The following is a 27,723-nucleotide window of genomic DNA, read 5'->3' on the forward strand; positions in this document are numbered from 1 at the left end:
AGGCAGTGCTGTTTGCCAAATATAATTTGTGAGCTATTTGGCAGAATTTGCAACTGTAAACTGATTCTATCATTATGACTGTAATGTCTCACCAACAGTCAAGAGACCCTGGGAACAAGAAAAAAGTGGTTCTCAAGTTCTTCTAGCATGATATAATGTGTATATTTGTAGATTCCAACCAAATAAATTATATGCTAGATGTGCTTTTAAAAAAGAAAAAGGATTGTGTGGGTTTTTTTAAATTGAGGTACTGTATATTTGAGATGACCACATGATTTTCAATAATTGTCAGTCTCTGTTCAGAAGTCTATAATCCAGTATTTATCAGGATTAAATGATGAATATATTTACATTAGAGTGATATTTATGTCTCAGCAATTTCTGATTCTGTTTAGCTCTGGGTAACTCAAAGTCCATTAAAAATTATATATTTATATATAGACACACAAACAGATTCTTTGGCCATAATTTTCAAAAGACCAAGCTTCCTGTTCCAGCATTCACATCTTGGATATGAAGTAACTGGATTTTCATAACTGGTAACATTCAGTAGCTTTCAGTCAAATTTAAAGTAGTCACTGGATGCTAACGACTTTTGGAAAGCAAATTCTTTCCCTGAAGAGCTGGAAGACCCTTTTCAGCAATTCTCTTGATAAATCTATGAGACCAAAGTAGGTACTTTTATCAAGTGCACTCTGTATTTCTTTGTGGAATGAACAAAGTTCCCACTTTTGTAAAAGTTGTAAGTTTTATGTGTTTTTCTCTCCAAGACCTCATTCCTGAGGTAGGGGGGCGGGAGGGGCAGGGTCTAACTCATCTGAAAATCCCCAAGATTATTTGTCTGTAATGATGAAAATCTAGCAACTAAGCTTGGGACTCCATTAAGTAAGTTTAGCTTATGCCAATGCCATATATTATTATTATATATTATTAGTCTGGTGCCTATATGCTTTGGTCACAGGCTAGGATCCTGGAAGTCAGATGCTATAAAAGCACAGCACAAAATGACAGTCCTTTCCCTACAAGCAGCTTTAGTATAAGAAAATATAAATCAAATTATGTCTTCATGCATTAACAGCATACACAAGAATTGGTTATCCCTTCCCATATCATCCAAGCTACAAATAAATATGCTACATAATCTACACAGACAGGTCACACCATTTCTTGTACACATAATGACAATTGCAAGGCCTGACTCTGCTCTGACCAAATTCAACAGCAGCTTGCATTCCCATTTCTGAACATGTTTTAGGAGCCTAAGACTGAAACAAAAGCCCAAGCTATAAGAGGAAATAACAGTGTACCAGGACAAGATAACGTATAGGCTTAATAGTCAACCAACTTTGCTATTTGAACCAGATTCCTCAAGGAAGTCATGCAGAAGGCCTGCATCCCCAGAACTCCTATTTCTACAGGACAGTAAATGGAAGATCACCCCTTTTCCTCAGGTTTGCAAGGCTGACACACAGTGCAGTACCAGGTGTGCTCCTCAGTCTAATCCTATCCTACCCCCTGATTCACGTTTGCTAAATTCAGAGGAGTATGTGGGAGAAGAAACTCTGTCTCTGCCTGTCTTCTAGGCTGGGGGCGGGTGGATTATCTGAGACTTAAATCAAGCATTTCCTTAAATCAAATGAACCAGGCACTTGCTGAGTGAGGTGAAGTCTGGTTTTGTGTGCTAGAGGCTGTAGAGAAAATCCCAGGACCTGAAGTCATGCTTTATGGATGCAGGCCTTGGTTTCCTCTGGATGGGAAGATGCGTGCAGAGTCCTGAGGCATTCCAGCTCTTTCCTGAGTTGTCCAGAGCAACCTATAGGGTTAATACAAAAAGTGCTTTTAGTTACAGCTTAAATACAGCTTCTCTACACTTCATCCAAGGGAACCTGATCTCAGCTGAGGTCTAGAGATAGTAATGAAATATAAAGACCTCCCAAGTTACTTATGTTTATTCTTTCCACTTTTCTTCCAAAGATGTGTAATACTTTCTTGTCAAGCCTGTTAGCAAAAAAGTTCAACAAACTAAAAAAGCAAACAAAAAGCCTCAACTTCACAAGAAACTGTTTAAGATCCCTGTGAAGCCATGCTTAATTAACTGTCTTTTGTCATGTTGCATAAGTGACTTTTTTTCTCTCTCTCTTAGTGGTTTCCACAGTTCTGTGCATGGGTGCCATCCCAACTTAATGACCTAGAATTATGTCTAATTGCTGGTCTATCCTTCTTTCCCACATCATGTGTGGCAAGGAACTTTTCTCATGACAACAGTGCCTTAGGATTTTATTTTTTATTTTGTCATTTTCACTCATATCCTTTTATGTCCTGATCTGGGGCCTCTTAAAATGAATTTGTTTCATACCATGAAAAGAGGAAGACTTGGCACATCTTGCACTGAGAACATAGCTCCAAGCGAGCCTTCCAAGCGAGGTGTCCTCACTCCTTCCACACAATAAGGGGTCAGGGCATTTCCTGGGCATAGGAGGTGTAATCATGAATGTTTGACATAGGTTAGATAAATCATGCACTAAAAAATACTTGGTTTTTTTCCCCTTATTTTCTTATAAAGCATGAAGACAAATAACTGCAACACAAGCACATATCCCAAATATGCATAAAGCAAATGGAGATGAACCATTTCCCTGTCTACATTGTAGACATTGTCTACATTGTAATATATTTACTACATTGTAATATATTTACAATGTCTACATTGTAATATATTTACTATCTGAAGGAAGATATGATAAAAGGAAGTATCCGGGCAGAGGTGGATAGAAAGAAGGGGAAGGGTATAGAGAACAGCATACCTAACCTCTCATGTAGTTCAAATATGCCACATCAGGCAGTAGGGGAGGAAACAAGTTTTTGTGTATGAGTGTGTTAGAACCAGCCTAGTTTACCTGCATCTCATTGAGTAGTTCAGGTAACTTTTCAAGGTTCTAAACTCAATGCTTGCTCTGCCAAAGCATTATCCTAGAATTGTGCTTTTTGGCATCAGGAGCATATGGACCATAGGAGTAAGCTATGTTGCTCCAGCATCTGAATATCCAGCAACTCCCACTTTGGTATAGGGAAAGAAAAAAAAAAAAAAAGCAAGACCTTTTAGAAAGCCCTGTTTCTATTTTGACAACCTAAACCGTCAAATTCAGTTCCTATGTGAAAAGCAAGAGCTTGTGACAATCTGAACCTCTTTTTCTCTCAACACCACGCACTGCAGAACTATATCCCACCATTCCATTGCCACTGCATGAGCACCAGCCCAGGCAGGTGACTCCATGCCTGTGAGGCTCCCAGAGCTGCTGAATTCACAGTTCTCCTGGCTCCCCAACCCATCTGCTCCTTTATCCTCGAACGCTGGCACCTCAAAAGAAAAAGGACTTCTTATATCCCCTGTGCCCATATTCCTGGGAGAGAAGCAGACCCCTCTGTGTGTCCTGTCCCCAAGGGTCCAGTAGCTGGGGGGGAAATGAAAGTTTGGGGAAGTGCCCCAGGGCCTCACAGACAGTATAGAAAAATTGGATTCTTTACCCAATGTGCAACAAGCAGGTAATTACACACTCAAGAGAGACATTGATTATTCTCTCTACAACTACCTGAAAGGAGACTGTAGCCAGGTGGGGGTTGGCCTCTTCTCCCAGGCAACCAGCAATAGGATGAGAGGACATAGTCTCAAGCTGCACCAGGCGAGGTTTAGGTTGGATATTAGGAGGAACTTCTTCACAGAAAAGGGTGATCAGACATTGGAATGGGCTGCCCATGGAGGTGGTAAGGTGGTGGAATCCCTGTCCCTGGAGGTGTTTAAGGAAAGACTGGATGTGTTAGTGACATGGTCTAGTTGACATGGTGGTTTTCAGTCATAGGTTGGACTTGATTTTCCAACCTAATTTATTCTGAGATTCTGTGATTTATTTCAGATTCATACGAGCCCAGGTGCTTGGTGGTATCCCACGAATCAGGCACGCCAACTACCAAAACTTTTTACTGTTCATGCACTTTTAGCAAACAGAGGCACTGATTTCATCGGCTGCCAGTTACACAGTTAATGATTAGCATTAATTAGTATTAATTAGCATCGACGGCGCCCCTCGAGGCTCCCCGCGATGGTGCCTCACACCGCCCTGACGTCACTTCCCGGGGCGGCCGCGGGGCCGCCCCTGCCGGCCGCGCTCCCCCATGGCGGCCGTGGCGGGGGCCGGGGGTGCGGGCGGCGGCGGCGGCTCGTCGGCTGCGCTGGGCGACGGCGGCGCCATCGACTACTCGGTGCACGAGGCGTGGAATGAGGCCACCAACGTGTACCTGCTCGTGGTGCTGGCCAGCCTCGCCCTGCTTGTCTACGCGCGGCGGTGAGGGGAGGCCCGGGCGGAGCGGGGCGGGGCGGAGCGGAGCGGGGCGGGGCGGGGGCTCCCTGCGGGGGAAGCGGCCGCGCCGGCCCCACGTGCAAGGGGCACAGCTCTCACAGCCTTGCCCCCCAACCCCCGTCGCAGGAACAAGAGGAGGATTATGCGCATCTTCACCCTGCCCCCAGCCGCCGAGACGCCGCCCGAGCCCAACTTTTACGACAGCATGAAGAAGATCCGCCTGCGGCAGCAGCTGGAGATGTACTCCATCGGTAAGTCGGAGGGAAGAGGGGGCTCCCTCGGGCCTGCTGGGGTCCGTTCTTAAAGGGCTGGCCTCGAGCCTGCGATGCGGACAGCAGAGCAGAGCCGCGTCCCTGCGGCACCATGTGGGCAGGGTTTCTGCAGCAGCCAGGGCTGTAAGGACTGAGGTGTGAGGAAGTGTGAAGGGAGAGAGAGGCTGTGCAGTTCTCTTAAAGCAAATGTCAAAACGAATCCCATGTTTAACTTTGAAAGAGCCTGGAATGTCAGAATGTTGTCAAAACGTGGATGGATTTGTAAATGTTGAGAGGACTGTGGAATCATGAGTAACTCAACCACATAAATTGAAAATAAATGAGAATTTTACTGTACCAACAAGTGTTGCCACACTCATCTTAATGTTGAAGGTCAGGATAGAGGCAGGAAAGAGCCCCTTGCCTCTCTTATTCCAGAGGCCCAATTCAGAGAAACACGTGGCCTTCCTTTACATCTGCCATATGTGCATACCTAGAGGGAGTGTCGGAAAAAATACTTAATGAGCTGAAACTACCTTTTAAATGCAAAGATTGATATAAAGGTTCTTAGACCAGGCCATTGCATTCTGTAGGAACAAGGTACAATGTTCTTCCTGTGTAGAGATGCCTGCTGTCATTTTTTTTTTGATGGTGCTTATACCACTGCACACAACTCTTTCATTTCCCTTTGCTTTGATAACCAGTTTAATTTTGAAGTCAGTGTAATTGTGGCCTGTGTATTGTGGAGGAGATGAGCAATGTGGAGGTCAACTGTGTGACTAATGAGTTGTTCAGGTCATTTGTAATAGTAGTTCTGAAGCCATAGTCTTTAATTTTACTTATTTTAATGAAAGGACCTGAATGGGATCATAGTTCCCTGCCGTTTATTTACTGACACTTTGCTATGACCCTACTGTTCAGCATTTTCAAGGCCAAACACTAAAGGAGAGAAGTTCCACATGGTGACTGAAACTTCCCCATGTGTGACTGTGGTGAAACTACGTTCTCTGATATTAAGTCTCTTTCTATTGTCATATTTACACATATATATTTGCAGATATAACATATATATACATGTATAAAATAAATTATATAATCGGTGTTGATTGGTGTTTCTTTTTTTCAGCAAGGAAGTATGAACATCAGCAGCAACCACCAAAACAGACTGAAAGCGTACAGCTCTCAGTGGAATGAAGCCCACAATTATAGGAACTCAGGATATTGTATCCAGTGCTGATTATAAGAGTCAGCGGGGAGCTATATTCAATGCCTGTCGATTGGTATATATGTGTAGGCAAGGGGGAAAGGAAGGGGACTCTTCCTAAAACTTTGTTCTTAGTAGCTGTTCGCTGAGTCCTCGTGAGGTAGAGTGCCTACTGAAAAATTCAGCATGAAGGTACCCAAAACAGGGCAGACCTGCTCAGAGAAGCCTCTGAGGGTAGAGAAGTGTAGCCTTATCAGTGATTTAAATTATTTCTCTCTCTGCTAGCACTGTAGAAATCAGCACCTACCTTCTCTGGCAACAGCACCCTAGAGAAAGCAAGGCAGTATCTATCTGCCTGGAAACCCTTGTGTTCCTTGATAATGGATTGTTGAATTTGTTGAATGCAGTCAGTAAGTGTGAAGACACTGTGGCCTTACTGCCTGAAGGTGAACAGCGTTGAGAACCCCGAGTGTCACTGGTGGTAGTGCAAAAAGGTTCTGCTCTCTGTTTATTTGGAAGTTGCATATGCAATACTGTGAACCTTTCCTGGAGAAACTTTGAGAAGTACACAGAGAGCTACACGTCTAGATGACTCTTAAAGCCACTACTATAATGTTAATAGCAAAGGTGATTAGCTTAATATAGTCAAATTGTTTTAAAGAATGGGTTTGTCTATAAAAATCTGTATAAACAGGTCACAGCTTATCCAGAAGAGACTTCGTGCTGCAGTTACTTTTTCTTTCTAGGTAAATCACAAAATCAGTTAAAGAATGCTGCGGAAATTACTTCTTAATAAAAGCATCTAATCATGATAACTACTTGAAAATGTATCACGCTGTAATTCCTAAGGTTACATAACTTGAGTTGGCTGAGTGGTGAACAAACAGCACAGAGTTGGGAGTGTACATCCAGAGGTTTTTTCCCTATTCCATGCTGAAATAAATATTAAGTGTTGAAGCAGTGGTGAGCAGCACTGAGGTTCCATTTGGATATCAGGAAACTTGGCTTTGTGCACCGAATCTTACTAGACTGAAATTATCTGTACTTTCGTGTCTGTAGGGACTGTAAAACATGAACTGGGCCGAACTGACAGTGGCAGAAGGTGTGCCCCATGAAAAGGCTCGTTTGGGTGAAGCATGGCCCGCTGTGACAGCTTTCTCACGTATCACCACGGGAAACAGCACCGGCGTCACTCCGCGGGGCCGGGGGGAGGTGGCCAAGGGGAGCGGGGAGGACGCGGGAGCCCCGGGGCTGCCGGTGCCATGTCCTTCCCACGTGCGAAGTCCCGGCTCGGCACCTCCTCCCCGTCCCTCGGCGGGGTTTACGAGGCACAGAGAGCTCCCCGATGCGCTCTGCCCTCGTCCCCATCCACCCCCCGGAAGCGCCGCCGTCTCCTCTCCGCCCGACCTCACTTCCTCTCGCACTTCCGTCTCCGGGACGCGCCGGCTGCTGCAGCTGCATCTGCCGCCGCTGGTGCTGCCGCCGGTGCCGCCGCTGCTGCTCGGAGGCTGGAGGCGCCCGCCGGGCGGTGAGTGGGGCCGCACCGCCCTCGCCGTCCCCCGCGCCCCGTCTGCGCCTAGGGGAGGGGAGGGGGCGCCTCGCCGGGGGCCGGGGCGAGGCGGGAAGGGGCCGCCCGAGGAGAAAGCGCGGTCGGGGGCGGGGAGGGGGTGTCCGGGTCCGTCTTCATCCCCGCGGGCGGGCTGCAAGCCGCCGCCGGGCCGGGCGGACTCTCCCTTGCATCCCCCGCGGGAGCGCTCGCCGCACGTCCCGTGCCCGGGATCGCCCCGAGGGCGCCGTAGCGATGTCCCGGCACGGGGCTCGTGCCTGTCCGGAGAGCTGAGCCCTCCCTCCTTCCCACTGGCCCTGCCCACCCGGGCGGGCAGGCAGGGAACGAAGCCTTTCCAATGGCGCATCTCCGCCGGGGCAGTTGCCCGCCGCGCACACCCGGTGCGGCTCCAGTCGCTTTAGTGAAGCAGCACGTCAGAATGGACTCGTGCCTTCTAGTTTACCCAGCCCAGCCGTCTTGCAGGCTGCAGACTATAATTTTACTGTTTGTCTCTCAGCGGAGCCGAAAGCACCGTGAAACGCTTAGAAATCTGGAGAGGCATGCAGCTTCGTTTGTATTCATGGACCTGAGGTAGTGGCACGAGCATCTCACAAAATTGCTTGTCCAGATGAAAGGCTTCTAAGGAGGAGCAACAAAAGCAAAAGCTTTTCCAGGTCCCCAGCCTTTTGTGTGTGCCAGGGCGTTCGAAGAATGTTGCTTGAGCCACGAGCGATTGTGGTTTGTTTTCCTGGAAATTGCAGCCATTGAAGTTCTGTCCCAGTGAAACTAAACACTGTTCTGCAGGGGGTTTTATATTTCAGTTTTACGATACAAGTATGTGTTGGGATGGAAGGTGCAGTCAGCTTTTGAAATTTTACCTCAGATTTCTGCAGTGATTTTTACCCGGTAAACCGTAATCCTGTGTGTAGTTAAAAATCAGCGCCTAAAATCAAAGGCAGATAGGGTAGAGAGACAACAGATTTTTTTTTTTTTGCATCCATTCTTAGTAGTCAGGCTTGTAGACATGCACTGGAGCAGATTCTTAAGCTCTGTGAAACTTTGTTCGTAGATTAGATGTCTTGGATGGGGAAAGTTTGTGACCTTTAAAAAAATCATGCCAAAGTTATCTTCACTTTTGTTTATTTTTGAGAATGCTGTACAGGGGGAAGTCTTTCTATCTTACCCAATCCTGTTTAAAAAACTATTATGGTGTGTAGCTTTAGTGGTGTCTGATAATGTGAAGCATGTAAGCATGTAACTTTCTAAGCAGTTAAAACTTCTGTAAGGTACTGCACAATAGTGTTAACAAGTTGCTCTTACTTATAACAGATGTTTTTAAGAATCCGACCTCTCTATTGTCTCCCTATGAGCTGCTGAGCAGTCAGATCTTTGTAACTGCAGCCTTCAGATGGACTTACAACCATGACACTATAATCTTACATGAAAACTATAATCTTCTGTTAAGTGGTGGAAAAGTCATCTCTCTCATAACCAAAATGTGGCTGGCTAGGGTTTGTGATCAATGCTGCACAGAAGATCAAAGCTTTTTGGATAGAGCTGTATAAATTCTGTGACGAGGCTCAAGAGTGTCTTAAATATTTAAACTATGAGTGTGTCTGTGTTTAAAGCTGAAGACGTCGTAAACTCTGTGGGCCTTGTAGTGAAAATATCTTCCTCCATGCCACGAGCATTTTGAGTTTCAGTCCAGTGCTACATGCCCAGATAGTATGAACTGGTATGTGCCGGCTGAGCCCAGATGGGAGCATAGCCTGCAGCAGCTGCCGTGGTGCCTTATAGCTAGCCATCAGAGTTAGGAATCTCAGCAACGTGATGTTTGAGTGGTCCTAAACTTGCACTCAAACTTCCCTTCCAAAAGTGCCTGATCCATTGAGAAGACCCACGGAGGAAGCCTTTGCTGTACCACTTGTACTGCTGATGTCAGTAGAAGCTCTGAAAATGGGGAGAAGATCCCAGTGCTTTTGTCTAAGGACAGTTTGCAGGGGAAGCTTCTTCAGTGCAATACAACATTATTCATTGAGAATATTCTAACCTGTGATGAATCTTTCTGTAATTTATGTTTTGCGTATATGATTAAGCAGCATTGGCCAAAAGCCTGGTGACAGCACAGGGCTCTGGAATGTCTCCCTGTTGCCTGGGCAGTTTATTCACGTTAGCTTACTTCCGTGAGCATAATCACTCCTTTTAAAGTCCTCCTGAATTCAGGAGTGCCACTGCTATTGAGCAAGCTGAAATTATACACGCTACACAGAGCAAGGTGGATATGTTGCAACTTAACATCTCGTTCGGAGGAATTGAAAAGATTTTGCCCCAGCCCTAATTTCTGCATTAAAGAGGTTGAAGAAGGCACGTAATGACAGCTTTCAACGGGGAAGCAGCACCTTGTTAGAAAATGCATAATTAAATCCATGATGTCTTTGGCCTGCTATACCTAAAGGGCAACAGTGTTAGGAGGAGGCTTGCTGACAAAGTGGAGTCGTCAGTCTTGGTTGCTTATGCTCCAAATTGGAAGTAGTGATCAAAAGGTGTTCCTTTCCCCCTCCAAACACTTCAGCTGTGTTTTAGTCATGGTAAGGAACCTGGATGTTGTTTATTAACGTAGTCACTTGAACAAAAAGGCAACACTTGATTTTGTCCTTGAGACAGAGCTGCCAGTGAAGAACAGAAGGTTTCAGTGCCTCAGGCCCCCCGAGAATGGAGGTAAGATCCTTTACACTGCAGCCCCATTTCTGTTGTGGCATAAGAGTTAAGGGCGACAAACCAGTTTTTTGTAGCCTTAACAAGCTCCATCAGAAATTGACATTGCCTGGGTCAGTGGGACTCCCTGCTGGCTAAGGGGCAGATACTGAGCGTGAGCAGAGATACTGCCTATACTGACTGCTGGCAGAGCACCCCAAAGGCAGCAGAAATGTCTCATGAGAAATCTGACATCAGGGAGTGGAAATCAGCGCTAATTCTTCCATAACAGAGGGCAAGAAGCGAGGAAGATAAAAACCATGCGTTGTGTGAAGAGCGAAAGGCTAAGGATTTTTTCCGGCAAGAAGAATCCTACTTTCATAACTTTTTTCCCAGTTCTCTGATTTAAAATGGCTGATGAAACTTCTCAGTGCTCAGTTGTATCTGTGAAATCTGTGTTTGCATTGAAAAGACTAAGAACCTTTTTAAGAATGAAGGTGCTTTGCCTCATTTTTGCAAGGAATGTCTAAGCTTTGGGTGTTACTTTAATAAAAATAATTCCTGATCTTTTTGCGGAATATCTAAACTCTGGGCGTTACTGTAATAAAAATAATTTCAAACTCCAAGATTAACAAAACTGCTAAAAGGAGTTAGTTCTTAATAAAAAAAACAATAAACTGAATTTGGAATTTCTGAACCAAGCCCTCGAAGGCAATTTGTGGCAAAAGTCCAGAAAAAGAAAAAAAAAATCTCATTTTTATAAAATAGCTATATATTTTCTTTCTCAGTTGTAGCTAGACACTGCTTTGAAAAGTGATTCTCTCCTTGCAGAGGCCTAGGAATGAGATTTTTTAGGAGAATTTGGTTTAATTTTAATCTAGCAGTAAAATGAATTAATCCTAAAAAGGAACTGCTCAGATTTGGCATTTATTGAAATTGGAGACTGAGAAAATACTTTACATTAGCATATCTGAAGAAGAACTTAGATCCTTAGTCTGCAAAGGAGTAGCCCCCTTCAGTTTCTGCCAGGCTGTCAGACTTGCTGGAACTGGTTTTGGACATCCATGATGTTTAAAAGGCACACGTGGGTCTATAGCTTGCTCTCGAGAAAGACCGTGGTTTTTATAAGATTATAGACATATTTGTCCATTTTGTAATGGAGTAGAAGGAGTATTTTGAGAAGACTTGGCCAACAGGGGGGCTGTATTACTTTCCGAAGTATCCTCTGGGTCATATTGGAAACATAGTTTGTAACATGCTCTTGACTGACAGTGAAGAGTGTGAGGCATAGATTCCTGAGCAGGAAAGATGTATGTGGGTTGTGCAATGGGAGACTCCATGTGATGTCGTTATTTATGGTGCTTCTCTCAGATGTATTTCTGGGACTCAAAACAGCTGCTGTGAACTTTACCCAGCACAGAGCACCAGGTATGCTTGAACGACTTTTCTGCTGTTGCTTGGATCATGGTGTACACTCTGATTAGGCAATACAGAGCCAACTGGGTGAATCCTTTTACTGATTGATGAAAAGCTTGCAGGAGAAAAAAAAAGTAAGAATATAGTCTTCTGTAGCTTTACGTGGTTGACATCAAGGAGTGATAGTTGAAGGCAACCCGTTTCTTTATGCTGTAATATGGAAGGAAGGGTGGACTGACAGAAGAGGAAGACTAGCTTTTTCTTTTCAGAGAGAAGATCTGAAGGATAGAGGCAGAGGTGCAGGTTTTTCAATCTTACCTCTTTTCTTCCTGACTATTTTGTTAAATGGTAGCAACCATTGTTTGCAGGAACTTTTCCTTGCTTTGGTAAAGGGCTGTGGCTGGTCATGCATTTTGATATGTGGCAGTGCCATTGTTAAACATATCCAAATCTACAGTCAGATAAGGCTTGGAATAATTGATGTTTTTAGCTCAACTGAATAACTGAGTTCACATGATCTGTAAATGGCCAGTGGATTTTTTTCTTAGGCAAAGAATGTACTGCTTTTATTGCACATTTATTTTAAGCTAATTTTATCACAACAGACTGAGAATTCTAGCAACCAAAAATGCCTTAGTCGAGTCCATTAAAAAAATTTTCTTACCCAGATTCTGTTTCTGTGTGCGACAAACAGAAAATATCACATCTTTTTGACTTCATAGTCACTAACAACCCAAAAGTGGTGAAAGCATTGCACTCCGTGCCTCCAAGATTACTTTTGCCATTGCTGATGGGAGAATTGTTCTGTATCATTACTGTCTTCTCTTTCAACCTCAGCACATTCTGAAATGCCAAAAGCAAACCACTTGATGGTTGATCAGAGGTCCCAGAGATGCTGGTATGGCAGTGTTCTGAAACTTGTGGCTTGGACCACTGTTTTAGCATTGCCTAAGAGCATTGTATAAGTACCCAGCTCAGGATTTTGTCTTTACACACGTGAGACAGAAGAACAGGAAAGTGTTTATGGCCTCTTAGAAAGTGTCATCGCTCTGAAACAGAATTTCTAAGACTGCTGTAACTATTAAAAAGCATGGACAGGTCCTTGCCAATTTAACTGCCATTTTGAGACCTGTCATTTTATTGACTAATCAATCTATGATACTCAAATAGAGAAAAAAGTTGCATATGTTTGTATTACTTAATGAGGTAACTGTTGGCAAAGTGGTACCTATTACCAGTTCTGTTGGTGCTGTTTTGATCATTAAAGAGCTTAATTTGTTTATGGACCATAAGCTGGAACAGATGTTTTCTCTTGTCCTCTTACCTGCCTGAAGATCATTCTGAAGAGGGATGAAGTGGTGTGATTTTCATTTTGGTTGAGGCAAAGAAGTATTCTTTTGCCATAATTCACCAGTTCCAAGCCCATAATCACATTTGTGGTAAAACAGTGATGGCTGTGTGGTATTTCTCACAGATGCTGTTAAAACTCTGTCATCTCCTTGGGGGGCCATCTTCCCATGAGATACTAGCCTTTCTCAATTTCTCTCCTAAAGACTTTGGGATTAAGAACCTGTGGCCTGGAGTCCAAAGTTTTAGCTCCAGGGACTGGGAGAAGAAAATGCAGCCCAAGTAATGACTGAAAGCAGGACTGTGTTTTGGGGAGATTGAGAAGATCCAGAACTTGAAGTTTGCTTTAAGAGTCTCCTCTCTTGTCTGCTGCTTGCATACATTTTTTTTTTTTCCACCAAACTTTTGTTGAATGAAGGTGTGGCTTTATGCCTTGATGCATATTGCAAATGTTGTATGAGCAGAAACAGCAGTGATTAATCACACTGGAGCTTTAGTAAGTACTTGGCATAATAATCATGGTGAATATATCATGAGCTCATCCATAAGGAAAAAAGTAACAACATAGGCTAAAGTTATTGCACAGGGGAACCTGCAGCCCACAGAACATCAACCCAACAGCAAATTGGTGTTGCATGGTTGGACCATGTCGTTCTTTATTCAGGCATGGAGATGAGAGGGCAGTTCTTTGCTCGGAGGGAGAGAGGTTCCTGTACAGACCTGGAAAAGCCAAGAAGCGTGGTATGCTTCTTATCTGTTTTTTCGTAACTAAATTTATGAGAATCTTGGGCAGGGTTCGAAGAGCACAACACAGGGCAAAGCAGTTTGCTTGTAAGGGTGGCAGCTCTGGAGTGGAAAACACGAGAAGAGTGAGCTTGCAAGATCTAGAAGAGGGTAGGACCTGCTGAAATCCTGATGAAACTGCCAACTTTCCTGCAGATCCCAGAAATTTAGGTTAAAGAAATGTTGCTAGATATGTGATAAGAGGTTGCTCAGTTGTTGCCTTAAAGGCCCTCAGATCATGCTCCTGCTCTGTAACAAAGCATATAGCATGTCTTGGAAGTTTATGGTGCAAGCCAGACTGGAGCTCTTGGAAGGGCAACAGGGGCGGTTAATAGCTGTGCTATTTCCAATAGTGCAAGAACAAAGGGATATTTAAGAGAAATTGAAAATCAGTAAGTTTGAAACTGGGCATAATTATACCACACAATATTACTGAGGGCAAAAGTTTAGTTGGATTCCAAGCAGACCTGGGCATTTATATATATAAAGACAATGTCCAGAGTTGCAGTAAATAGGATTAAAAATAAATTAAGCATATAAACCTTCATGCTAATTGATGAGGTCAGGAAGGAATTTCCCTTTTGGGTGAATTACATCATCGTTCACTACCTGAGCTGTTCTACCTTTTGAAGCATCTGGTCCTGATCACAGGAGGCAGGATTCTCAAACAGATGGACCAGCAATCTGACCTGTCGTGGCAGTGCTTAGCTTATCCTGCCTGGGTAGGATCTTGTGAAAAGGGTTGGAGAAGCATTTAGTTTTTTAGGGTTTTCTGAGGCCACCTGTGCTGCAGTGTATGTCTACTTTTCCAGTTTCTCACTGGCAAAACAGGTCAACTGTTGTCCAAGTGCCTCTAATGAATCCTGAGAAGTGCCTGCTGACATGTCCCACTTAGAGATGGAAGATGTAATGGGCACATAAGGCATTGAGGTGCCACTCCATAGATTCAAAAGTAGTTCTGTGAGTAGCTGCACTAGTGAAGATGAGACTTCCCTGTAGCTTTCTTGGTTTTGGTAGCACTGTGATGCCTTAAACATCTTTCCTTCTTTTTTTCCTTCCAGTATACAACAGTACTGTTAGCATCCCTGATTTCCCAACAGTATACAGTGCCTGAGCAGCTTCTCGCTGCCTTATAATTCTTGGGTATATTTAGTCAAAACATGCTTGTCTCCATGATGTTTGTGAACCAGACATGTCTGTTGTAGGAATTGAGTACCTGTGAATCTCTGTCCTTTTGCATGAGATTAGGTTGAATTTGGCCTTAAAATTACATTTTTGTGTATGGGACAGTCATTGTGGTTATATAAGCAGTGTTTCCTTGGGAAACAAGTAACAATTTCAGTCTTGCGAGCAACTTGCCATAGAATATTTTTTCTCTCAATGCAATTAGGTGCATGAACAGTTATGCCAAATAATTGAGGCATGTGTGCCTTTAAAACATGCACTGTTTAATCTCTTAAGACTTTCCCCAAGGTATAAGGGGAAGGCTTCATTGCCAAAATACTATAATCGAGTTAACATTCTGGGAGGTGTCTGTGTTTTGTTACTGAGCTACAAAGCTTCAGTTTCTGTTACTGAGCTTCTGCTGGTGTTGGCTGCTCGGAAGATCAAAGTTAGAAGTACCGCCTGACAGTAAATTGTCTCTTCAAAAGAAAACTGAAAATTCCTTGGTTGTTTCAGGTGGCAGTCAGCATCAGATCTTTCTGACAATTATTAATCTTTTTCTGCAGTTCTCTTTCTGCATGCAACAGTGAGCAGACTGCATGCCTTGTAATCTTTATGGTGTGAGTGCTGACTGTAGACATCTGATTAATGAGTGAGGATGTAAATAATAAATTGAATTACTTATCCTCGGTTCATTTCTACTGCTATGAGAGAATATGGAGTTATAATGACTATGGAACAGTAAAATTCTGGTTTCTGTTTCTTGTATACAGTGATCATCATGATAAAAGATTAAGAATCACTGTGGTATAAAATAATTGGATGGTATATGGACATGTTCTGGGTGTCCTGACAGCAAGACAAGTGTGGCTGCCTCAGCTTTTGTGCTTTTGAAAGCTTTTAAACTCTTGAAATCTGTGATAGTTTCCTTTCCTGAGTAGGCAGTAGTGTGTCTCAATTGCAGGCATGATCACCGAGGTGCAAGCTTTCGGGACTGTTTGCCTTCTAAGCACTTTTGTGGGTAAGGATTCAAGAGTTCAGAATTGAGAGAATATGTATTTTTCTTTGACATGTAATACCAGCATAGCAAATACATTTCTGTCCAGTTATTTAAAAGCTATTTTTTCTGCAATACCCAGAGCACTGTCAGAGGGTTTCTTGCTTTGACTGTCCAAGGCTCAGCTATCTTCTTGATTGCAATGTGCAAGACTTTTTGTGCTCCGATGGGACTCTGTCCCTACAACTGTCCCTCTTTTCTAGTGTAAGAGAGCCAAAATGACCCATTGTTTCTCAGGGAGGAGTTGGTGAAGGACTACACTGTTTTTCTGATTCACTGTCTTTCTGACTCACAGTCTTTGGAGCATGCTGTTGTCAAGTGCTTTTGCAGAAGAAAGGAGGATTTTAGATGGGAGGTGGAATTCTGAGAAGTTTAGATGGTAGCTGATAAGATGTAGGGTCTGCACTACTTCTCCTACCAAGATGTTTTGATGCTAATGTTTATTTAAAGATGGCCTTAACCCTAAAAGGGAGAGATAAAATTGCTTTCATGCTTCTGTTTCACAGAGAGCTGGCTGGCAGAATGGTTTCGGTGCCTGTTTATCTGTCCTAAAGGCTGCAGAAATAATATCTCCTGCACCCCCTCATTCAGCATTCAGGCAAATTGTAAGGCAGGCAAATGGTTTAGGCTGCTTATTTGGACGCAAGATGGCTGTGTCTCCATTTTGCGGATGAGTCATTCCTCTGCCTTTTTGTTGTTAGATTCTAAACAGTGCTGCTCTTGGCTTTGGGCCCATTTGATCCCAAGTTTTGGGTGGCAGAAACATGTAGGCAAGTGCCCTCCGCTGCAGTCCCAAATTTTATGACATGTTGAAAACACCTTTGGCCTTCAACACCTTGTAGTTGAGCTGCTGTAACGCGGAGAAGGCATCTCCTGTGGTACCTGATAAGTGTGTAAAAACGCAAACGTACTATGGAGGTTGTGTAGATTAAGGGGCAATGGGAAAAGTAGAGGAGAGGCTTACTTACATGTTTGTTTTTCATCTCAGATGTGGGCTAGAGCTCTACTTACTTGGACAAATGGGTCCTGGGTAAAGATAACTGGCATTGTTTTCAGTAGTGGATAAGTCAGCAGATGGGTCAGCAGTTTCTTTTAGTTGAGCTGCCTGCCGCAGACTAGTTCTGCAAGCTTGGCACCCGATAATATTTTCCACAGTATGTAAGGGTAGTTGGTACAGGATTTCTCCTGCTCATCATGTCAGAATTGGAGGTACAGATTGGGAAGTTCCATTGGTTACCCCAATTTTGGCATGCAATGTTTTGCCAAGCTAAGTTTGTAAACTTTGCGCTCGTGAAAGGAACTCTGATTTCCTAAAAGGAACTTGAATGAAAGTTGGGATTTTATTAAAGACACAGAGGCATATTATTATTCATCTTTCATTGCTTCATCCCTGTGATGTTTCCTGTTTTGCTTCTTGAGATACAGGTGTCATGATGAGGAGCTTCTCAGAAACAGAAGTGGATGATGAGTGGAGATGAAGAAATCATACATTTAAGAAGTTGGCTCAAGTTTCCGTTACAGGCATGGAAAGTTTCTGAGACCAAGCCATGCGAGAAGATCATGAGTAAAGAAGAGGGAGATGTAGACCCAGACTTTCTAGAAGGGATTGCAGGATTTGAGAGGACGCTGCACAAACGTCACGTAGTTTTCTGGTTTATTCATTTGCCTGCGCCCCTGGATTGTAATACTTTGTTTGCATGTCTGTTTGGAAGTTGAAAAATCCCCTCCCATCTGTGTCTTTAATATAATCATGACTTCAAGCTTGTTTTAGGAAGAGCAGAACATCACTGTAGCTTTTATTTGTGGATTAGATAGCTGCTGCTTTGTACTTGAAATCAGTTTTGGTTTTTTTGTAGAAACATACATTGAATATGGAAAAGATCAGATCATGGCCATGACCATTACGATATAGGAAGTCAGGGGTTTTGCTTGCATTTGATAAACAGCCTTTGCATAAAAGGTGTGACAGGTGCATAGGTAAAAGAAAAAAAAGACAGTGCTAGCCCTCTAATTTGAATAACCTTATAATGTATTGTTCTTACGCTGTCCTTAGACAGATGTCAGAATCAAATATTAATCAGTTCAACCTTTTTTATTTGACTGTTGATCATAAAAATGTTTTAGATAAGATTTCTTGTCAGGGCTGTGGGGTTTTAAGTGCATATTACTTAGTATATATATAGAGTTAGGGGAGAGTTTTTTGGAGAGGTAGTTTTTTAAACATCTTGGCTGTTACGTGAAGTATCTCCAAGGACATACTATCCATGCAGTCCAACAACTTAATGGTGCTGTGAACAGACTTAATTGTAGTAATTAAAAAATTTAAATTTATGCATATTTTCCTTTATTGGACAGTATTGCTCATAGAGACAAAGAGCAGCTTTATTTTTCTTACGAATGCCTATCTGGTGTTTTATCCTTAAAAAAAGCTCTGGTTATTTTTGTATACTGACTGAATATTTGGCATCTAATAGTATATAATCAGATGGAAGAGTAAAAGCAGTTGTTAAAGAACTGTTTTTCTAATGAAAATAGTTTGAAATCATATAATTTTAGTTTCTTCCGAATAGATGTGACTAGTGTGTTGGAAATAATTTTATAGTGGATATAAAGGGAACAATTGAGAGACAGTGGCTGAGAATGTGTCCAGCTATTTTAGTAGCTAACAGTTACATTTTTTTCAGTCTTTTTACTTAGATATTTCCATATAGTTAAACAGCTAAATCACAATGGGATACAAAAACTATTTGCACATAGTAATATTTATATTTTAAAATAAGTTTTATTTACCAACTGATAAGTAAATTGCAATGCCTGTGAGAAAATCCTAGCCTATATTATTACTTTGATAGAAATTTGAATATGGGATAGTATTGTCTGTATCATATAAAAATGTTTTTATGGATTTTTAGCTGCTGAAACTGAAATCAATAAACTTTAGCTTCTGTTGTTGACTGGAACAAGTAAATCTGCACATTTCTGTTTTCTTCGTGTTACCTCTGCCTCTATGTTCACTTAGTGTTTCTTCCAGCATTACTCCTTTCATGGTATTTGCCTGTAAGGCACACTGAGTGTGGGGTTTTGCATGTTCTTGTGGAAGACTTTCCTCATGGAGAACTGTGCCTCTGAGTTTGTGCAATTACTTTATTTTCTGAATAAACCCTCGAGAATCTCAGTCAAAGTAGAATCCCAGGATTAGAGTAGCCAGTGGATCAGTTTGTAATTTTTTTCATATTTTAAATAGGTTTGTCAGTAACTGATGATTGTGTTTAAATTAGATACAGAATAGTCTTCTGCACCCCTGAATTTCACAGTAGGTTAATATGCCAGTGTATCCCAGAATGGATGTACATTAGTGAACAATACGGTCCATGTTCTGGATTACTTTAGCGAACAGAAAATACTTTTTGCTTGGTTGAGAAATTTTTAAATTGGAAAGGATTATTCTTCTTTTAAAAATTTAGTACTTCAGATTTGAAAGAAACAAACTTGTAATATAGCCCAAATTTATTGTAATCTGTTTAGTTATTTGTATTAAATGAAGCGATTCAAAGGTGTTCATGTCTGCTGAAGTTTTAAAGAAAAAATCAAATTGTGGGAGATAACTGGTTAAACACTTGAAGACAGTGTTGATTGAAATATTAAGCCCATTTGGGGAGTAATGTATTCCACTGTTTCAGGGCAACTGTTTTCTTCACATAATTTTATTAATTTGATTTAATTAAATATCTGCTGAATTCAAGGCTGAGGAACTGATTGATAGTTGAAGAAATGGCATAATTAATCTTCCCTATTTTAATTTATGTGTAGAAGAGATGGAAGAAAAAACAACTTCTGTGACTTCAGGTAGTCTTGGTGACCAGAAACAAACAGTTGTTTATTAATTATAGAGTCCTTGATTACGTCTTTAAAAGAAAAAATATTTTCTATACTTTTTTCCTGAGTATTCAGTGTTCTTTATTTACATGATGATCCATTTGCTCATTTGTTTTATGGATAACAGTGAGTAAATTTTCCTTATTAGTATGACAGAGGTAGACCTTAGTGCCTTCCAGATTTTGCAAGAAGTATGCTCTGCATGTGTTTCCATATTCCAGAGCACTCTCACATAGTTGTCATGCGTGGCTACCGTAGAAGACTTAATTTTTTTTAATGTTATTTTCTCTTTTTTTGCTTGATTTTTTTTTGATACTTGCAGAATTTGCACCCTTCCTTGAAGTGGTGTGGCTCTTCTCTCAGTGCTGATGTGGAGTGGAGACATCTGTGTCAGTGCTGTGTCATTCCCGTTGTTGGGTTGGCCATTTTCTGCAAGGGAAATGTGTAGGTTTAGAGAAGTCCCAGTTCAAACTGTGGTGGGCATAGCAGGGTCCTGACATGACTAGCTCTGATTCTAACACCAGAAGGCAGGGAAGAGGGGAGGGTTCCTCACGGAATCCCCTTTGCTATTCCTGACCTCTCAGCGGCATCCATTCTATCTTTTCTCCACTGGGCAACCATCGAGCTGCTGTGACACGTCAGGATCATCATCACGGCTTAGCTATAAACCTGCTTTTCAGAGGATGAGGTACATTGGGCACTGGTGCTGTTTGCTGGTGCCACGTACTCAAATATATCCTGCTATCTTAATAACTTTCCCTTCTCTGTAGCCTCTTTGTCAAGCAGAGGACTTCTATCTGTTTGAGCTCTATCTGCAGATGAATATGCTGGTCAGTCCTGTTATCCTGCCCTACCTTTAGGAGGAGTCTTTGTGCTCCACCTGGCCATCAGCATTGGACCTCCCTGGCTAGGAAAAGCCCAGATAAAACATAGAGCCATCTCTCCATAAGAGATAAAACCTAACTTCTCTTGATCTGCTTCACAAGACCACATACCCTTAATAAGTCCTCTTGGATGTGTTTTCTAAGCCAAATACCCAACTACGGGACATTCTTTGGCATGCTGCATTGACAGTGATTTAATGCCAAGCTGTTGTGACAAGTCTGTTGGCCACTTGTTTGCTTCAGTAGTATCATCAACCTACAGTGAAGCAGCTAGCACGTTAATGCTGCCTTGTGGGTGGAACTCAAGGTTTTTGCTTCACCATCATGCTCCTCATCTCTGTAGCAGCAAGGGCTCCAGGAGATAGGTGTGGACTATTACATGAACTCAGAGGAACAGAGATCAGCAGCTATTGGACTTTGTGGGGGAAATGGCAGATGCCATTCTTTGCATGGTCTCCAGGCAGCATTACCAGCCTCTTAGTGTAATATTTGGCTCCTATTCCTGTGAAATGAAGCCAAGGTCACAGATTTCATTGCTGTTTCCCCTTTCATATCTTTATTACTGTAATCCTCATACGAAAGAAAATACACTGCATTGGCCTCATCTGCTTCCACTTACTCCCATACCCCTGGTTGACACCTCTGAGTGTCATCGTCCCTCCTCTCTTTGGCTATACCCCTGGTCCTTTTCTCCTTTTGACATTCAGCTAGCTCATTTCAACAGTGCTTGGTCTTCTGTCCTGCTGGCCACACCGATTTTGAAGTTTGTCAGTGAGAGCCAGCAAGTGTGGTTTGGCATGTTGGTAGCTACTTGCTCGCTCCAGCTCTGTTCAAAGAGAGGGGGTTGCTGGACCCAGGGGAGCTCCAGCCATCTCTTCTGGCTCAAACAGAAGACTCCACAGTGGTTATGCTCTGAAACCCAAACCAAAATGGAAATGGCAGGCAGTCTGGGGCTCGAGGTGTCAGGTTTCCTTTATCTGAAAAATTTGCATTGTTGACTTTTGGCAACCACACTCTGGCTTTTTCCCAAGGGCATCTCTGCATAAGCCTCTGAATTTGCAAAATGCATGTTTTTGGATTGCCACAGGAGCGTTTCATGGGCAGTTTTTTATATTCTGTGTAAAGTCAGTACAGGTCTGTTAGTGTTTTAGGATAATGCTCCTTGAGTTGTCAGCAGTAGCCAGGGCTTTTAGAATATTGTGTCCATGCTGATTGTTTTCTTCGGTTAGGGCACTGGGAAGGGAAAGTGATGGATTAAGTCCAGGGTGGCTTAGAGCAGCAGTACACACCTTTCCTTGAGCTTAGTATGGACACAGGTACACTCAGTCTCTGGTCAATCAGCCAGAGTCCCAGGTGATACAGGTCCAGTTCCCTGAATTAGCTGGAGCACTGCTTGAATCAGTGTTGGCCAAAGCCTTGTCCTTCAGAATTGGTTTGCTGCCTTCAGACTCCTCCTGACTTGACAAGGGCTTGTGCTGTGACAGGGATTGGAGTCAGCATGACTCTCCCAGGCCACATAAGACCCAGGGCCTGTGTCATCTGTTGTGCCAGCCTTGGCATCCAGCAATTCCAGTTGTGGGTTTCTGCCTTTCATTTTCCCAGGGCTTACTCACTCAATAGAGAAGTGTGATCTCAAGCAGTCACATGCTGTAACATGGCAACTCTCTCTGCATGTCTGTGCAAGCACAGCTAATTCACCTCAGCCATTGGGAGTGGAAGTCCCCTAGTTGGAGTGTTGTCTTTGAGAGCCCACAGGCTTGCTGGAAAAAAAAAACCAGCATATGGATGACAGGGTGACAGTTCAGAGCCATCAAGAAAGTGCATCCAAGTGATTTGATTCCTCAGAGCGGAGGAGTTGCTCCATCCCTGAATGCTAAATGACTTTTAAATTTTTATGTCTACCGCATTAAACTTTCCAGACAGTCCCTGGGATGATTTTTCTTACAGTGAAGCACAGATGCATCCGTTTTTGAGATTATGCTGATAGAACGTGTTGGACCTTGCTACCCAATATGCAGAAGCAAAAGTACTTTTATTGGTTGGGGCTGGCTCTTTACAATTTGAACTGTGTTTGCAGCTCTCTGCAGAGCAGATACTCAGAATTTTGTTGTCATTTGTTGGGCATCATGGAGTTACCAAAGCACCCCAAAGAGTTGCTGTGTTTGGTAGAACTGTGTTAAATCTGTTAGACTCAAGGACCTCAGGGCTAATTTCCAGGTAATGATTGGCATGTGGTGTCCTGCTTCAAGCCCCCTGTGGTGGAGGTGTTCGCAGGGGCCTTCAATACCAGAAAGAAGAGGGTATTGCAAGAGCTGGATTTCTTCAAGATGCTATGTGATACCTGTGTAGCCATCTGCTACTGATTTTCATTCCTCCTCATTAATTTTGTTGTCTTTGTAGATTGAGGGGAAATAAGGGTTCCCAGGCAGGGTTAGGGTCCCCAGTTCCAGCTGCTTATGGCTCCCAATTTTAAAGTACCAGCAGGTATATGAAAGCCCAAAAGTTCATGTGGCTGGTCAGTAACCTTATTTAAGCTGGCACAAACTGGAACAACATCCTGAACCTTTTGGATGTTTTTATTGTATTTCTGTTTCTGACTGAGTGCAATTTACAGGCATTCACATTCCAATTCTTACAGGTTTTTATGTTAGAAAACTATACTCATCCCCATTATCTTCTACTCAAAATGTGTGTACTTCAAAATACATATAATCGCTTAAATATGTAACCTTCTGACCTGAATGGCAAAAAAGGCCAGTTACGTTTGATATAAAAGTTACATTAAGTTGCAAATTCATTTTGTTTTAGTGGTCACTGGGAAATGAGAACTCGGGCATCTTTCAGAAAATAGCTGATGCAGAAATACAAAACCAAGGGCTTTAAAATTAATTATTTAAATTGGCATGTCCTATTACATTATTTAAGCCAGAATATAAGTCTACCTAGCACAGTTTTGTTGAATCAAACAGGGATCTATCAACTGTGGATTTACCAGAATAAATTACAATTAAAACCAAATTATGATATCTGATTGAGATTGTAATATATGATATTTGTCATTTCTACAGATACTTGATTTGATGGGAACCAAACTGGTGCTACCATTGCCAAAAACCAATCCTTGCAATTTATTTTGTGGTCTTATAAATTTTCCTTTGCTTGCTTCTTTAGTGGTATGCCAAATTATAACTCTTTTTAATGGTCACCCTATCTTGGCTTGAATTTTCCCATGCCTGAAGTCCGCAATGCTGATTTAGCAGAACAAAAACTTTGAAGATATTTCCTTTTCTTTGTGCTGTTTATTATATCTTTTGCTTTGCGTGTAGACTGAGCTCTGAAGCTTAGGTCAACAAGAAACCACTGTTGTGGCCAGGCTGGCTCTTGGGAAGTGGCACTCAAATGGTTCCAGTTTGTAGTTCTCCTGCGTCTGAGATGATTCCCACAGGTCAGGCTGGCAGCTTCTGGGGTTTGAAATCGATATAGATACCTCTCAAATAACATATCCTCTCGACTGTCTCTTTACCTACATCTGCATGCTGGTAGTGGTTACTCTAATCTGGGTAAACGGTCCTTTAAGGAGAACTAGGATGAGTTTAGTGCTTACTTGGACTGTTTGGATTTGAGGCAGACATCAACAACTTGTCAGCTGTAACGAGAACATGAAATAATATTTTGCAATTTTTTTTTTTTTACTTTATAAAGTTAAATCAGGTCTCTGAGAAGTTTTTGAGTTTGTTTATTCACTTCCTTAAAACTTTGGAATCCAGATCTATAAATACAGTCTGACTTCATGTTTACAATTATTATCACTCTCACTTGAATTGATTGATGCTACTTGTTAAAAAATAGAAAAGTAAAAAAAGGTATTAAGATATGTTTAGATCTACAGGAAAAGATTAATGTTCTTGTTGTTCAAATATGTTGCTTTTGTCCATAAGGGAAGGCCAATGTGAAAGTATGAACCTCTCACTTTTCTAAAACTAGGAGGCCTATTTGCCAGCTATTACAGAAGTAAAAGGAAAGACATTGCAACCAGACTCGAGATGTAGTTTTCCCCAAAAGTAGCAGCTATATTGCAGACTTAATAATAGCTGGGTATCGACCTTAAATAAAGAGTCGGCATTTCTTAAAAATAGTCATGGCCTGATACTTATAATTCTTTTTTTTTTTTTTGGGGGGGGGATTTTAACGTTATTTCTGCATTGCAGATTTCTAGCTGGAGTTTTGCCCTAATTCTTTTTAGAAGGTGATGTAGGCTTGCTAATCCATGTGAGTTTTCTTAAGAAATGTAAATCACTTTTCAGTTTTACCAAATTATCCCTGCAGATGTGCAGTTGAATTTAACCAAATCAAAAAACTTTTGACTTCTTGTTAAGAAATATCCTTTATTCAAACTTGAAAAAATAAATGGGGAAAGGACTATGTTTCCAAGTCTGTGTTTACAAATCTAAATGGATGATTTGATTTTTCTCAAATGGCCAGGATGCAGAAAATTAAGAAATTTAGTTTAATTATGTTGGAATATCATTCCGTGGCTTTGAGTGACTCAGAACGGAGTAAAACCTAGCAGATAAATTTAAAACATCATTTATTTATAAACTAGAAATGTGTCCAAATAAATTTTTGTCTGTCAGATATTTAACAGTGACAATGCAGTTTTGATTTACATTCCTTTTTGCTGAATATGGTAGCTTAACTGCATTATATAGTCTAAAGCAAATGTTTTATATAAAGCTAAACTGGGTGGTTTTAGGCAAACATTAGTTTTGCCTTAACTTACATGCAGAAATGTTTCCCACTTAAAGGAAAGTGGTTGAAGGAATCTGGATTGGGTAATTTAGGCTGAACTGTTGAAAGTGAAGTTGCTTGCTTAGGCATTGATCCAGTCAAAACTCGTGCACATCTTTAACTTTCTGCAGTCTGCATAGCCTGTGAGACCTCTACTGACATGGATAAAGTAGCAAGCATGCAACATCATTCCCAAATTGGACGTATGTATCCTACCCTCACATGTGCTTGAATTAAAAGTGCATTTAAGTATGCTTGAAAACAGAAGATCTGTAACTCCTCAGAGAGTACCTGATCTCACCAGAATGCTCAGCTGATGGTCAAAAATGAGATTTCCTTTCTTGTCTATGCTTATGCTTGGGGGGGGCAAAAAAAAAAAAAAAAAAGGAACGTTTTGTTGCTTTTAATATGAGCTTCATTGGATTGGTTTGTCTCACTAGTGCAGTCGTGACGCAGTGTTGTGTTTTATCAGTGCCCACCCCCAGCAGAATTCTTTGCTTAAGAGGAGGCAGATTTTCACCTACTGAATAAGACTCTGGACTCGCATTGATGCTTCTCGGTGTTGTCTTGTGTACTCTCCTGTGCCGGAGTGAATTTTATGCCCGGACTGCCTGGTGTAAGTTATAGCCCTCTTTCTACCCTCTGGAAATTTGCATGTTCAGATGTGACTGTGCTGAATGATAGGATGTCTATTTTAGACTTCAACCTGTGTTTACAATCAGGAGGGAAGGTTGCTGGAAGAACTTAGCTCTTTTTCTTTTGAAACAGCTTTTAAATACTGGGTGAGTTTTAAAGACTTCTCTGCATGGTTTTCTTTTGTAAAACATGTTTTTTGTAACCATGAACTCTTGTTTTCTCTGAATGAATCTTGAAAATCTGTTGAATCATAAAAACTACTTGCTTATAAGAAAGACTTTGTTCAGTTACTGAAGGATCAAATTGTGCTTTAATTAGAGAAAAAAATATTTATCTGCAAATGCACAGTAACTTGTTGATACTTTACCTATCTTACTTGTCTGTAGAACTGCTCTTTAAAGTGCCTGCTGTCTTGTCTTTTTAGTGAATGTTTTCAGCAACAAGTCTCATACTAAATATTTTATATGCATTTTTGACCTTTCAGTGGTGGGAACAAAGGTTGATAGGGACTAAGAAAAGAAAGCATCCTCTGAAAGTTTTAGGAACTGACAGTGACAGTCCCTCTACAATGTTAAAGTGGATGTGAATCCTTGGAAAGCTATCAACTTCAGTCTTGTTTCCATATCAAGTAGTAGTGTGAAGTATGCTTAAACACATTTTGAATGTGTTAAAATAGGAACTGATTAATACAAAATCTGCTTCTGCAGATATGATGATTGATTTTTTTAATAGTAAGTCAGAGTGCTTTTTGTGTACTGAAGCATTAAACTTGCATAATGCTTGGCCTTGTGACAAGTCTGTGCATGTAATTTAGAGCCATATAGGGATGTTCTTAGTCTTGAACCACTTGAATTAATACCACCTTTCTTATCATGAATGTAGCATTGGTAATTTAAAGTAAGTAATTTGTGAGCCTTGTGGCCTGAGCATGAACTGGAAATGATAAAGACTATTGATATGAACGATGTTAGTAGCTTTGGTTATAAATCATGTTTGGTTTCTAAGCAGTGCTGTGTTTAGTACCAATAGACTGGAATGCTAGATCTGGTCTGAGTTTATATACAGCCTGACAGATGGGTTTTACATAAAGAACTACATACAGAAGTGAGAGAGGTATGGACTAACCTCCTAGAAGCTGCTGTCTGGTAAGCATTTTAGACAGACTTTTCAGCCACTGGTAACTGGAAGTGAACCTACCTGTCAGTATAAATTCAGTGGCACTGTTGATCATGAAACGTCTGCTGTGTTGAACACGGCGGGGGAAAAGAAATTATCCTGCCTTGTCTGCCTTGCCATAATGCAAAGTGGAGTAGTTGTAAGAGTTATCTTGAGAAATGCTGCACTAGCTACTGTCTTTTGATTTTTCCTCATACTTGGACAACAACAAATCAGTTAAAAGTGGGACCTTGCAGAATCTCTGTCCTGTCCAGAGCAGAGGAAAATTTTCAGCTGCAGCATGGGGCAACTTCTGAGAGTAGAAGAGCTGCATACAGCATGATTTATATATGGCGTGAGCTGCATACCTTTCAATGTTTCACAAGTGCAATAGGTTTCTTCCCCAATTTTCTGCAAAGAGAAGATTAAAAGATATTTATGGGATCTCTGTTTGTTTCCTTTATGTCATACAGTTGGATTGCTGGTGGGTAATGCACTCTGATTGCTTCCCAAGACTTTGAACTTAGTCCAGAGCTTTTATTTATCCATTCATCCCTGCTGTTGGAT

At 41.8% G+C, this 27,723-nt stretch overlaps 2 protein-coding genes across 9 annotated transcripts in view; both read left to right on the forward strand.

Annotated features, from left to right (window-relative positions):
- Window positions 1–4,146: 4,146 nt before the first annotated feature.
- On the forward strand, window positions 4,147–18,785 carry SMIM19 (small integral membrane protein 19). 2 transcript variants are annotated; one of them, XM_027636371.1, is made up of 3 exons: window positions 4,147–4,340; window positions 4,482–4,606; window positions 17,243–18,785. In XM_027636371.1, the coding sequence occupies exons 1-3, from the start codon at window positions 4,171–4,173 to the stop codon at window positions 17,293–17,295; spliced, it is 348 nt and encodes a 115-aa protein (XP_027492172.1). In that variant the 5' UTR covers window positions 4,147–4,170; the 3' UTR covers window positions 17,296–18,785. The 2 variants fall into 2 exon arrangements, with proteins under 2 accessions (XP_027492172.1, XP_027492171.1); XM_027636370.1 differs by lacking the exon at window positions 17,243–18,785 and adding an exon at window positions 5,733–6,636.
- Window positions 7,271–27,723, forward strand: part of SLC20A2 (solute carrier family 20 member 2) — a 57,632-nt gene continuing 37,179 nt past the window's right edge. For 4 of the 7 annotated variants that reach the window (XR_003526513.1, XM_027636366.1, XM_027636367.1 and 1 more), the window contains exon 1: window positions 25,852–25,981. The gene's annotated coding sequence lies outside the window, so the exon portion shown is untranslated. Of the gene's footprint in view, window positions 7,339–25,849; window positions 25,982–26,063; window positions 26,148–27,723 lie in introns of those variants that run through there. The other 3 variants (XM_027636364.1, XM_027636365.1, XM_027636363.1) reach the window with 3 other exon arrangements.

The sequence above is a fragment of the Corapipo altera genome, unplaced genomic scaffold (genome assembly GCF_003945725.1).
Source record: "Corapipo altera isolate COAL_440 unplaced genomic scaffold, ASM394572v1 22b, whole genome shotgun sequence".
NCBI classification, from domain to species: domain Eukaryota; kingdom Metazoa; phylum Chordata; class Aves; order Passeriformes; family Pipridae; genus Corapipo; species Corapipo altera.